This window comes from Mobula birostris, chromosome 4 (genome assembly GCF_030028105.1).
Source record: "Mobula birostris isolate sMobBir1 chromosome 4, sMobBir1.hap1, whole genome shotgun sequence".
Taxonomy (NCBI): Eukaryota; Metazoa; Chordata; class Chondrichthyes; order Myliobatiformes; family Myliobatidae; genus Mobula; species Mobula birostris.
Window position 1 is genome coordinate 498,619 of NC_092373.1, and position 14,376 is coordinate 512,994.

The 14,376-nt window shown below is 46.1% G+C and overlaps 1 protein-coding gene across 3 annotated transcripts in view; it reads right to left on the reverse strand.

Annotated features, from left to right (window-relative positions):
- LOC140196123 (myoneurin-like) overlaps positions 1 to 14,376 on the reverse strand; it is a 137,985-nt gene that overhangs the window by 15,104 nt on the left and 108,505 nt on the right. For all 3 annotated transcript variants that reach the window (XM_072254842.1, XM_072254841.1, XM_072254840.1), the window contains exon 7: positions 11,042 to 11,125. In XM_072254842.1, the coding sequence (XP_072110943.1) occupies positions 11,042 to 11,125 (84 nt within the window). The remainder of the gene's footprint in view (positions 1 to 11,041; positions 11,126 to 14,376) is intronic.

The window sequence follows — 14,376 nt, forward strand, 5'->3', positions numbered from 1 at the left end:
GGTGCCGGAGGATTGGCGTATTGCTCATGTGGTTCCATTGCTAAAAAAGGGTTCTAAGAGTAAACCTAGCAATTATCGGCCTGTGAGTTTGACGTCAGTGGTGGGTAAATTGATGGAAAGTATTCTTGGAGGTGCTATATATAATTATCTGGATAGACAGGGTCTGATTAGGAACAGTCAACATGGATTTGTGAATGGAAGGTCATGCTTGACAAATCTTATGGAATTTTTTGATGAGGTTACAAAGAATGTTGACGAGGGTAAAGCGGTGAATGTTGTCTATATGGACTTCAGTAAGGCCTCTGACAAGATTCCACACGGAAGGTTAGTTAGGAAGGTTCAATCGTTAGGCATTAATATCGAAGTAGTAAAATGGATTCAGCAGTGGCTGGATGAGAGACGCCAGACAGTAGTGGTGGATAATTTGTGTCAGATTGGAGGACGGTGTCTAGTGGTGTGCCTCAGGGATCTGTACTGTGTCCAATGTTGTTTGTCATATATATTAATGATCTGGATGATGGGGTGGTAAATTGGATTAGTAAGTATGCAGATGATACTAAGATAGGTGGAGTTGTGGATAATGAAGTAGGTTGACAAAGCTTGCAGAGAGATTTAGACCACTTAGAAGAGTGGGCTGAAAGATGGCAGATGGAGTTTAATGCTGATAAGTGTGAGGTGCTACATTTTGGTAGGACTATTCAAAATAGGACATACATGGTAAATAGTAGGGCATTGAAGAATACAGTAGAACAGAGGGATCTAGGAATAATGGTGCATAGTCCCTGAAGGTGGAATCTCATGTGGATAGGGTGGTGAAGAAAGCTTTTGGTATGCTGGCCTTTATAAATCAGAGCATTGGGTATAGGAGTTGGGATGTAATGTTGAAATTGTATAAGGCATTGGTGAGGCCAAATTTGGAGTATTGTGTACAGTTCTGGTCATTGAATTACAGGAAAGATGTCAATAAAATTGAGAGAGTACAGAGGAGATTTACTAGACCGTTGCCTGGGTTTCATCTCCTAAGTTACACAGAAAGGTTGAACAAGTTAGGTCTTTATTCTTTGGAGCGTAGAAGGTTGAGGGGGGACTTGATACAGATATTTAAAACTATGATGGGTATAGATAGAGTGAATGCAAGCAGGCTTTTTCCACTGAGGCAATGGGAGAAAAAAACCAGAGGACATGGGTTAAGGGTGAGGGGGGAAAAGTTTAAAGGGAACATTAGAGGGGGCTTCTTCACGCAGGGAGTGGTTGGAGTATGGAATGAGCTGCCAGACGAGGTGGTAAATGCGGGTTCTTTTTTAACATTTAAGAATAAATTGGACAGATACATGGATGGGAGGTGTATGGAGGGATATGGTCCGTGTGCAGGTCAGTGGGACTAGGCAGAAGATGATTCGGCACAGCCAAGAAGGGCCAAAGGGCCTGTTTCTGTGCTGTAGTTTCTATGGTTTCTATGGCTTGGCCCTTCGAGTCAGCACCGCCATTCACTGTGATCATGACTGATCATCCACAATCAGTACCCTGTTCCTGCCTTCTCCCCATATCCCTGGACTCCACTACCTTTAAGAGCTCTATCTAACTCTTTCTTGAAAGAATCCAGAAAATTGGCCTCCACTGCAGGCAGAGAATTCCACAGATCCATAACCCCCTGTATGAAAAAGTTTTTCCTCAACTCCGTTCTAAATGGTCTACCCCTTATTCTTAAACTGTGGCCTCTGGTTCTGGACTCCTCCAACATCGGGAACATGTTTTCTGCCTCTTGCGTGTCCAATCCCTTAATAATCTTATATGTTTCAATCAGATCCCCTCTCATCCTTCTAAATTCCAGTGTATACAAGCCCAATTGCTCCAATCTTTCAACATATGACATTCCCGCCATCCCTGGAATTAACCCAGTGAACCTACGCTGCACTCCCTCTGTAGCAAGAATGTCCTTCCTCAAATTTGGAGAGCAAAACTGCACACAGTACTCCAGGTGGGGTCTCACCAGGGCCCTGTACAACTGCAGAAGGACCTCTTTGCTCTTATATTCAACTCCCCTTGTTATGAAGGCAAATATGCCATTAGCTTTCTTCACTGCCTGCTGTTCCTGTATGCTTACTTTCAGTGACTGATGAATAAGGACACCCAGATCTCGTTGTACTTCCCCTTTTCCTAACTTGACACCATTCAGATAGTAATCTGCCTTCCTGTTCTTGCCACCAAAGTGGATAACCTCACATTTATCCACATTAAATTGCAAATGCCCACTCACCCAACCTGTCCAAGTCACCCTGTATTCTCATAACATCCTTCTCACATTTCACACTGTCACCCAGCTTTGTGTCATCTGCAAATTTGCTAATGTTACTTTTAATCCCTTCATCTAAATCATTAATGTATATTGTATATATACATTTCTGCCTACATTTTTCTGCTAGAGAGGTAGCTAAATTGCTAAGGCGTAGAGGGGCCATTCAGATGGCTGAGCTGGATCAGATAAAATGGACCAAATCGCGAAAGGCAGCCAGTCCCAGGACCTGATCGCTCGGGGTCTTCGACTGTCTCATAAGAAGGACTTGAGAAGAGGGTATTACCAGATTCCCATGAGTGAGGCTGACAAAGAGAAGACAGCATTTATATGTCCACTGGGATTCTTCCAGTTTGAAAGGATGCCCAGGGCATATCAGGAGCCACTGCAACTTTCCAGCCTGTGATGGAGAAAATGGAGGATATTAACTTGCTTGAGGTATTGGTGTACCTGGATGGCCTCATAGCGTTCGGCTGTACCTTGGAGGAACATGAAGCGAGGCTACTAAAGGTGCTGGGCCTCCTGAAAGCTGAAGGGTTAAAACTTTCCCATGACAAGTCCCAGTTCTGCAAGATGCCTGTCAACTATGTTGGGCACACAATCTCACAAATGGAGTAGCAACGGATCCATCTAAGATGGAGGTGGTGACCACACGGCCAAGGCCCCAGACTCTGAGTGCTTTGTGCTCATTCTTTGGGTTCTGTGAGTACTATCATAGGTTCGTGAAGGACTACGTGAAAGTGAGTCACTGTTAAATCAGCTTCTGTGCAGTTACCCTCCCTTGGGGAAGGAAGGGAAGGGGACAAAAGGAGAGGAGGGTAAAGATTATTTTAGCCCTTTGGAGCCTTTGTAGCAAGATGGGATCTGAAATGTGAAGAGGCCTTTCAGTCGCTGAAGGAGCTGCTGACACAAGTGCCTGTGCTGGCTTTTGCAAACCCCCAATCGCCAAATGTACTGCATATAGATGCCAGCAGAGAGGGTTCAAGGGGTGTTCTGTATCAGGATCAGGGCACAAGGTTGAGACCTATTGCAATTGTCAGCCGGAGTCTGTCACCCTCTGAGAAAAACTATCCCACGCACAAGTTGGAGTTCCTGGCACTGAAGTGGGCTGTTTTGGATAAGTTAAGTGACTATCTCTATGGTGCCAAGTTTGAGATGAGGACGGACAGCAATCCCCTCACTTATATCCTGACCTCAGCGAAATTGGATACCACAGGCCACTGGTGGTTGGCGGCGTTGTCTGCCTATGATTTCAGCCTGAAGTAGGAACATTGATGCTGAGTGCGAGAGTGTTTCTGCCCCGGGAATGAAAGTCATGTGCAAGTTTTCCATCACAGTGAAGGCAGAGGAAAGGCAAGGGTAAGATCGAGCGGCAGATCAATTGGGAGTTTCTGACGACGCCATTCCACGAGCTTACTGCAACCTGACTGCTCTGAAGACAAACCAGTTGCCGGAATTGAGTCCTGGGGATGTGGTAGCTGCTCAGCGAAATGACCTGGGCACTGGTACCATTTGGTCAGTGGTCAAAAAGGAGACATGGCCCAAGTGGAGAGGACGAAACACACTGCGGTGCCTCCATACTGAGAGAATGGCCCAGATTGGAGTTGAGGAACCAGATCCTATACCGGATCATGTCACCTCCGGACCAGCCTCGGCGTTCCCAGCTGGTTTTGCCTGAGAAGTATTGGAGGATTGTGTTGAAGTCACTTCATGATGATTCTGGACATTTGGGGGTTGACGAGACCTATGCATTACTCAGAGATTGCCCCGAATGAAGCTGGAGGTCAAAGTGTACTGCAAGTAGTGCATTCGATGCATACGGAGGAAGATGCTGCCTACGAGGGCCGCTCAGTTGTCCCACTTGCAGAGTGCAGGGTCACTTGACTCTGTGTGTATGGATTTCCTGTCAATAGAGCCAGATGCCAGCAACATGGTGAATGTCTTGGTCATTATGGATCACACCATCAGATATGTGGAAGCTTTCCCTACCAAGGACCAGAGGGAGTCCACGGTGGCCAAAGTGTTCTGGGAGAAGTATTTCATTTATTACAGCCTCCCCAGGCAGATACAGAGTGATCAGGAATGGGATTTCGAGAGTAGGCTCATCCATCAGTTACTGAGCATGCTTGGAGTCGAGAAGTTGAGGACGATGCCTTATCACCCACAGGGTGATCCCCAGCCTGAGAAGTTCAATCGGACCTTGCTAGACATGCTCCGGACCTTGGAGATCAGCAAAAAGAACAAGTGGAGTCAACATATTGGACATTTGATCCACTGCTACAATTGTACACAGAATGAAGCTACGGGGTACTTGCCATATTATCTGATGTTTGGACACAAGGCGAGGTTGCCCATTGACCTCTGTTTTGGGACTGATGAGGAAGATCTACCATCGAAGATTTATCTGAAATATGTGTTTGATATCAGAAGGGAGCTGAAAAAGGCTGAGGTCGCAGCCGCCAAGCAGAATCAAGGAAACAAGAGGAGGCATGATCAAAAGGTTAGCTTCTCCCAACTCGTGTCTGGAGACCATCATCATAAAGAATCTGGGAAGCATAAGTTGGCTGACTGCTGGACGGCTACACCTTATGTAGTGGAGAGTCAAATGTCAAATAGACCAGTTTTCCAGGTGAAACCAGAGGATGGGAATGGATCTGTCAAGATTCTCCATTGGAACCACCTTCTGCCTCTGGGACAAGAAGTACACGTTGACCCAGAGTCTGACTTGGGCCCTACACCTAGTAAGAGGAGTCTGCAGCAATGTGGAGAGACTGAAGGACCAGCAGCAGGAAAGATCAGACTGGCCCCACCCCTGAATGGGGCACGGACTCAGAGAGTGAGGAAATGGGGGTGTGGTATATGCTGCTTTTTGCTAACACCTCATTAAGTGAGGAGGAGATTCCTAACCCTACTTACGCTGGCAGCTGAAATCGGGAGGACTATCTGTGGACAGGCAGGGTTTCAGCTGGACCATGAAAGGGATGAAATGGAGCTCAGTCAAGTAGCAGAGGGATCCGAGTTGCAAGAGGGCACGAGTGAGAGACCGGGGGAAGCCTTGCCATATAGACCAGAAGTATCCCATGGAGTGTCTGAAACTGAAGAAGTAGATCATGGGTTAAGGGGTCTCAAAGAATTAGGTGACCTCCAGATAGGCTGGCCTATGTAGCACTGGGGGAACAGAGTGCTACGGCTCTCTCCCAGTGAGATATGTCACTACCATTTACAAATGGATTGGAGGTGCTGACGTCACAAAATTCCTTTGAAAATGGTGATGTTAAGATGCACATTAGACTATTTCATCAAAATGGGCCTTTTTCTTTGTTCTTTTCTTTACTAACCCTTTAGTCAAATTAAGAATTATAAAGACAAATCTTTTAACTGTACGCAGGATACTGTCTGTTATTTTGAGGCACTAATTTGCAACAAGGCAGCGAATTAGGCGCTGTTGTGCAGGAGGGAAGGAGGGAGAAGAGGAATGCGGTAGTCATAGGGGATTTCATAGTCAGGGGAACAGACAGGAGGTTCTGTGAGCCTGATAGATACACCCGCATGGTGTATTACCTCCCAGGTGCCAGGGTACGGGATGTCTCGGATCGGGTCCAGAATATTCTGAAGGGAGAGGGCGAGCAGCCAGCTGTCTTGGTATATGTTGGTACCAATGACATAGATAGGAAAAGGGAGGAGGTCCTGAAGAGAGATTTCCAGGAGTTAGGAAGGAAGCCGAGAAGCAGGACCTCCAGGGTAGTAATCTCAGGATTGCGACCTGTGTCACGTGCTAGTGAAGGCAAGAATAGTAGGATCAGGCAGATGAATGTGTGGCCGAGAGACAGGTGCAGGGGGAAGGGCTTCAGATTCTTGGATCATTGGGATCTCTTCTGGGGGAAGTATGACCTGTTCAAAAAGGATGGGTTACACCTGAAGGGGACCAATATCCTGGCGGGAAGGTTAATAGAGCTGCTAGGGAGGGTTTAAACTCATTTGGCAGGGGGATGGGAACCAGAATGAAATAGCGGAGGACGGGGGAAAACAGAAATAAATCGAAGATAGTGAGCAGTAAAGATGTCAGGAAAGACAGGCAGGTGATGGGGCAAATTTGCAGGCAGTGGGATGAGTTGCAGTGCAACAAAGCTGCAGTGAAATCAAAGCGAAAAGTACCAAATACTAGTCTTAAGGTGTTATACTTAAATGTACACAGCATAAGGAATAAGGTGGATGATCTTGTCATACAGCTACAGATTGGCAGGTATGATATTGTAGCCATCACTGAGACGTGGCTAAAGAATGCATGTCTCTGAGAGCTGAACGTCCAAGGATACAGGGTGTATCAGAAGGATAGGAAGGTATGCAGAAGGGGTGGTCTGGCTTCATTGGTAAGAAATGATATTAAATCATTAGAAGGAGGTGACATAGGATCGGAAGGTACAGAATCTTTATGGGTTGAGCTAAGAAATCGCAGGGGTAAAAGGACCCTGATGGCAGTTATTTACAGGCCTCCAAACAGCTGCGATGATGTGGACTACAAATTACAATAGGAAATAGAAAAGGCTTGTCAGAAGGGTAGTGTTATGATAATTGAGGGGGATTTTAACATGGAGTGGATTGGGAAAATCAGGCCAGCACTGAATCTCAAGAGAGAGAATTTGTAGAATGTCTACGAGATGGCTTTTTAAAACAGCTTGTTGTTGAGCCCACTAGGGGATCGGCTGTACTGGATTGGGTATTGTGTAACGAACCAAAGGTGATTAGAGAGAATGAGGTGAAGGAACCCTTAGGAGGCAGTGATCATAACATGATTGAGTTCACTGTGAAATTTGAGAAAGAGAAGCCGAAATCCAATGTGTTGGTATTTCAGTGGAGTAAAGGAAATTACAGTGGCCAAAGTTGACTGGAAAGGAACACTAGCGGAAAGGATGGCAGAGCAGCAGTGGCTGGAGTTTATGCAAGAAGTGAGGAAGTTGCAAGACAGATCTTTCCCAAAAAAGAAGAAATTTTCGGAAGGGAAAAGGATGCAACCATGGCTGACAAGAGAAGTCAAAGCCAAAGTTAAAGCAAAGGAGAGGGCATACAAGGAAGTAAAAATTAGTGGGAAGACAGATGACTGGGAAGTTTTTAAAAGCTTAGAAAAGGAAACTAAGTGAGAAAAGATGAACTCTGAAAGGAAGCTAGCAAATAATATCGAAGAGGATATTAAAAGCTTTTTCAAGTATAGAAAGAGTAAAAGACAGGTGAGAGTAGATATAGGACTGATAGAAAATGGTGCTGGAGAAATTGTAATGGGAGATAAGGAGATGGCAGAGGAACTGAACAAGTATTTTGCATCAGTCTTCACTGAGGAAGACATCAGCATTATACCAGACACTCAAGGGTGTCAGGGAAGAGAAGTGTGCACAGTCACAATTACGACAGAGAAAGTACTCAGGAAGCTGAATAGTCTAAGGGTAGATAAATCTCCCAGACCAGATGGAATGCACCCTTGTGTTCTGAAGGAAGTAGCTGTGGAGATTGTGGAGGCATTAGCAATGACCTTTCAAAAGTCAATAGATTCTGCCATGGTTCTGGAGGACAGGAAGATTGTAAATGTCACTCCGCTACTTAAGAAGGGGGCAAGGAAGCAAAAAGGAAGTTAATGACCTGTTAGCTTGACATCAGTGGTTGGGAAGTTGTTGGAGTCGATTGTCATGGATGAGGTTACGGAGTACCTGTAGGCATATGACAAGATAGGCAGAACTCAGCATGGTTTCCTTAAAGGAAAATCCTGCCTGACAAATCCATTGTAATTTTTTTGAGGAAATTACAAGTAGGCTAGACAATGGAGATGCAGTGGATCTTGTGTATTTGGATTTTCAGAAGGTCTTTGAACAGGTGCCGCACATGAAGCTGCTAAACAAGATAAGAGCCCATGGAATTACGGGAAAGTTACATACGTCAAGTCAAGTCACTTTTTATTGTCATTTCAACCATAACTGCTGGCACAGAACGCAGTAAAAATGAGACAACGTTTTCCAGGAACTGCTACATGAAACAATACAAAAACTACATTGAACTACCTAAGAAAAAACACAAAAACTACACTACAGACCTATCCAGGACTGCATAAAGTGCAGGCACTACAATAAATAATAAACAAGACAGTAGGCCCAGTAAAAGGTATAGTAGGTTGTTGTCAAGCCAGGCTCTGGGTATTGAGGAGTCTGATGGCTTGGAGGAAGAAACTGTTACATAGTCTGGTCGTGAAAGCCCAAATGCTTTGGTGCCTTTTTCCAGATGGCAGAAGGGAGAGGAGTTTATATGAGGGGTGCGTGGAGTCCTTCATAATGCTGTTTGCTTTGCGGATGCAGCGTGTAGTGTAAATGTCTGTGATGGCAGGAAGAGAGACCCCAATGATCTTCTCAGCTGACCTCACTAGCCGCTACAGGGTCTTGCGATCCGAGATGGTGCAATTTCTGAACCAGGCTGTGATGCAGCTGCTCAGGATGCTCTCAATACAACCTCTCTAGAATGTAGTGAGGATGGGGGGTGGGAGATGGACTTTTCTCAGCCTTCGCAGAAAGTAGAGACGCTGCTGGGCTTTCTTTGCTATGGAGCTGGTACCAGGTGAACACCAAGAAATTTGGTGCTCTTAACGATCTCTTCGGAGGAGTCGTCGATGTTCAGCGGAGAGTGGTCGCTCCGTGTCCTCCTGAAGTCAACAACCATCTCTTTTATTTTGTTTACATTCAGAGACAGGTTGTTGGCTCTGCACCAGTCTGTTAGCCACTGCACCTCCTCTCTGTATGCTGACTCATCCTTCTTGCTGATGAGACCCATCACGGTCGTGTCATCGGCGAACTTGATGATGTGGTTCGAGCTGTGTATTGCGGCACAGTCGTGGGTCAGCAGAGTGAACAGCAGTGGACTGAGCACACAGCCCTGGGGGGCCCCCGTGCTCAGTGTGATGGTGTTGGAGATGCTGCTTCCAATCCGGACTGACTGAGGTCTCCCAGTCAGGAAGTCTTGGATCCAGTTGCAGAGGGAGGTGTTCGGGCTCAGTAGGCTCAGCTTTCCAATCAGTTTCTGGGGAATGATTGTGGTGAATGCTGAACTGAAGTCTATGAACAGCATTCGAATGTACGTGTCTTTTTTCTCCAAGTGGGTTAAGGATAGAGTGTTGGCTGATTGGCAGGAAACAGAGAGTGGGAATAAAGGGATCCCATTCTGGTTGGCTGCCGGTTACCAGTGGTGTTCCACAGGGGTCCATGTTGGGGCCGCTACTTTTTACCTTGTACATCAACGATTTGAATTATAGAATAAGTGGCTTTGTGGCTAAGTTTGCCAATGATACAAAGATAGGTGGAGGGGCCTGTACTGCTGAGTAAACAGAAAGTCTGCAGAGAGACTTGGATAGATTGGAAGAATGGGCAAAGAAGTGGCAAATGAAATACAATGTTGGGAAGTGTATGGTTATGCACTTTGGTAGAAGAAATAAACGGGCAGACTATCATTTAAATGGGGAGGAAATTCAAAGTTCTGAGATGCAATGGGACTTGGGAGTCCTCATGCAGGATACTCTTAAGGTTAACCTCCAGGTTGAGTCAGTAGTGAAGAAGGCGAATGCAATGTTGGCATTCATTTCTAGAGGAATAGAGTATAGGAGCAGGGATGTGATGTTGAGGCTCTACAAGGCACTGGTAAGACCTCACTTGGAGTACTGTGTGCAATTCTGGGCTCCTTATTTAAGAAAGGATGTGCTGACGTTGGAGAGGGTTCAGAGATGATTCACTAGAATGATTCCGGGAATGAGAGGGTTAACATATGAGGAACGCTTGTCTGCTCTTGGACTGTATTCCTTGGAGTTTAGAAGAATGAGGGGGGGACCACATAGAAACATTTCGAATGTTGAAAGGCATGGACAGAGTGGATGTGGCAAAGTTGTTTCCCATGATTGGGGAGTCTAGTACGAGAGGGCATGACTTAAGGATTGAAGGGCGCCCATTCAGAACAGAAATGCGAAGAAATTTTTTTAGCCAGAGGGTGGTGAATCTATGGAATTTGTTGCCACGGGCAGCAGTGGAGGCCAAGTCATTGGGTGTATTTAAGGCAGAGATTGATAGGTATCTCAGTAGCCAGGGCATCAAGGGTTATGGTGAAAAGGCGGGAAGTGGGACTAAATGGGAGAATGGATCAGCTCATGATAAAATGGCGAAGCAGACTCGATGGGTTGAACGGCTGATTTCTGCTCCTTTGTCTGATGGTCTTACTATACAGGGAGTGTAATTACACTTATTACACAGCATCATACAAACGGGACGTTTGGGGTGGGACCTCGCCTCAATCTCAGAAGTTTGGTGTGGCCGGAGATTGTCTTCCCTAGACTTAAGAAGCTGAGGAAACCAGGGTGTTTCATTGGTGACAATAAAATTACTCTGAACTTTTAAACTCTGATGTAAATGTCTGTGCCGAGTCCATGCATGGGTGTCTGATGGTGCTAATCCACATCATAACAAACCAACAGAAAAACTACAAGATAACTACAAGATAAGCAGGAAATCCAAGCAACACAGGCAAAATGCTAGAGGAACCCAGCAGACCAGGCAGATTCTATGGAGGAGTACAGTCAATGTTTCGGGTCATTTGGTCCTCATTAAGGGCCTTGTCTGAATCGTCGTCTGTACCTTATTCCAAAGATAACTATGTTCTATAAGTTGACCAGTTCTGCTGAATGAGGATTCATAAACTGGCTCCTAGCAATCACAGGGAACAGATTCTTACCTGTATGTGATCGGGTGTGTTTATTCAGCTCTCCTGAAGAAATGAAGCTTTTGTTACACAAGTGACAGCTGTATGGCTTTTCACCTAAGAAAGAAAGAAAGACAGACAAACTAAGGTAAAGAAGACAAAATATCAGAAAGGGCAAAGGGGAGCTGGTAAGTGTCAGGGAGTGGAAATAGGGCAGAGAATGGACACTGTGGGAAACCGAGTGAGCGAGGAAAGGTTACAGAAAATGGACACTGTGGGGAGAAGAACGAGTGAGGAAGCACATGGCCTATCAGTGGAATCAAAGGAGCTTCACCAAGAGGGATTTCTCGCAGGTTGGCAGCGGTTATTTAAAAAGGGAGCTTCGAGAGAATTAGTCCATTGTATGTTGCTTATCAGTGGCTATAACTGGAGCACCAATCATGAGTTAAATAGCAGGGAAGGTTCAGGCATAAAAGGCAGCCAATGCCTGGCAGAGTGGTCAGCGATGTAGTGATCTGAGGCAGAGTGGTAGGGATTTGGCTCATTCGGGCTTCAGCGATAATGGGTCGAGGTGAGGTAAGTTAGCTGTGAGGAATAGGAATAGGAAGTATGTCTGTGAGGCTGGTGTTCTGTACTGGGTGTCAGATGTGGGAAGTCCGGGAGACTCCCAGCCTCCTGGACGGCCACATCTGCACCAAGTGTGTCGAGCTGCAGCTCCTTCGGGACCAGGTTAGGGAACTGGAGATGCAGCTTGATGACCTTCGTCTGGTCAGGGAAAGTGAGGAGGTGATAGAGAGGAGTTATAGGCAGGTGGTCACACGGGGGCCTCGGGAGACAGATAAGTGGGTAACAGTCGGGAGAGGAAGGGCAGGAGTCAGGAACGAGAGAGTACCCCTGTGGCTGTCCCTCTTAATGATAAGTACTCGTGTTAGAGTACTGTTGGGGGGCGGGATGGCCTACCTGGGGGAAGCAACAGTGGCCACGCCACTGGCACAGAGTCTGGCCCTGTGGCTCAGAAGGGAAGGAGGCAACAGTAACAGGGGACTTTATAGTTAGGGGGCCAGACAGACGGTTCTGTGGATACAGGAAAGAAATGTGGATGGTAATTTGCCTCCCAGGTGCCAGGGTCTGGGATGTTTCTGATCGCGTCCACGATATCTTGAAGTAGGAGGGTGAACAGCCAGAGGTTGTGGTACATATTGGTACCAACGATAGAGGTAGGAAAAGGGAGGAGGTCCTAAAAACAGACCACAGGGAGTTAGGAAGGAAGTTGATGACTTACAGTGGATGGAAAAGTTTGAGCATATAGACATTAAGAAAGAGGATGTGCTGGAGCTTTGGGAAAGCATCAAGTGATAGGTCTTCAGAACCGGACGAGATCTATCCCAGGCTACTGCGGGAGGTGAGAGAGGAGATTGCTGAGCCTCTGGCAATGATCTTTGCTTCATCAATGGGTATGGGGGAGGTTCCGGAGGTTTGGAGGGTTACAGATGTTGTTCCCTTATTCAAGAAAGGGAGTAGAGATAGCCCGGGAAATTATAGACCAGGGAGTCTTACTTCAGTGGTTGGTAAGTTGATGGAAAAGATCCTGAGAGGTAGGATTTATGAACATTTGGAAAGGCGTAATATGATTAGGAATAGTCACCATGCCTTTGTCAAAGGCAGGTTGTGCCTTACGAGCCAGATTGAATTTTTTGAGGATGTGACTAAACACGTTGATGAAGGTAGAGCAGTAGATGTAATGTATATGGATTTCAGCAAGGTATTTGATAAGGTACCCCATGCAAGGCTTATTGAGATAGTAAGGAGGCATAGGATCCAAGGGGACATTGCTTTGTGGATCCAGAACTGGCTTTCCCACAGAAGGCAAAGAGTGGTTATAGACGGGTCATATTTTGCATGGAGGTTGGTCACCAGTGCTGTGCCTCAGGGATCTGTTTTGGGGCCCCTTCTCTTTGTGATTTTTATAAATGACCTGGATGAGGAAGTGGAAGGATGGGTCAGTAAATCTCCTGATGACACAAAGGTTGGAGGTGTTGTGGATAGTGTGGAAGGTTGTCAGAGGTTACAGTGGGACATCGATAGGATGCAAAACTTGGCTGAGAAGTGGCAGGTGGAGTTCAACCCAGATAAGTAAGTGTGAGGTGGTTCATTTTGGTCGGTCAAATATGACGGCAGAATATAGTATTAATGGTAAGACTCTTGGCAGTGTGGAGTATCAGAGGGATCTTGGGGTTCGAGTCCATAGGACACTCAAAGCTGCTACGCATGTTGACTGTGTGGTTAAGAAGGCATACAGTGTACTGGCCTTAATCAACTGTGGGATTGAGTTCAAGAGCTGAGAGGTAATGTTGCAGCTATATAGGACCCTGGTCAGACTCCACTTGGAGTACTGTGCTCAGTTCTGGTCACCTCACGACAAAGAGGATGTGGGAACTATAGAAAGTGTGCAGAGGAGATTTACAAGGATGTTGCCTGGATTGGGGAGCATACCTTACGAGAACAGGTTGGGTGAACTTGGCCTTTTCTCCTTAGAGTAACAGAGGATGAGAGGTGACCTGATAGAGGTGTATACGATGATGAGAGGCATTGATCGTGTGGGTAGTCAGAGGCTTTTTAGCAGGGCTGAAATGGACTGGGCACATTTTTAAAGTGCTTGGCAGTAGGTAGAGAGGAGATGTCAGGGGTAAGTTTTTCACGCAGAGAGTGGTGAGTGCGTGGAATGGGCTGCCGGCAATGGTGGTGGAGGTGGATACGATAGGGTCTTTTAAGAGACTCCTGGATAGGCACATAGAACTTAGAAAAATAGAGGGCTATGGGTAACATAGGTAATTTCTAAAGTAAGTACACGTTCGGCATAGCATTGTCGGCTGAAGGGCCTGTATTGTGCTGTAGGTTTTCTATGTTTCTATGAAATGGGGCAGAGAATGGACACTGTGGGAACAAGACTGAGTGAGGAAATGAGAGAGACAATAGACACTGAGGGAAGAGGAGTGAGTGAGGAATGGGACAAGGAATAGAAACTGTAGGAAACAGTGAGTGAGGAATCGGGGCAGACAATGGACACTGGGTGTGGCAAGAGTGAAAGGAAATAGAGATGGACAGAAGAAGAGTGTGTGAGGAAATGGGGCAGGAAATGCAAACATACAGCATGAGGAAAACAGGGCAAATAATGAAAACTGGGAATAAAAAGAGTGAGTGAGGAAATGGAGCAGAGAATTGGCATGGAGAGAACAACAATGAGTGAGGAAACAAGGCAGAGAATGGAAACTGTGAGAACAAGAGTAAGTGAGGAAATGGGGTAGTGAGTGAACACTGTGGGAACAAAAGTGAATGTTGCAAGGAGTCTGGCTAGCACAGGACTGAGC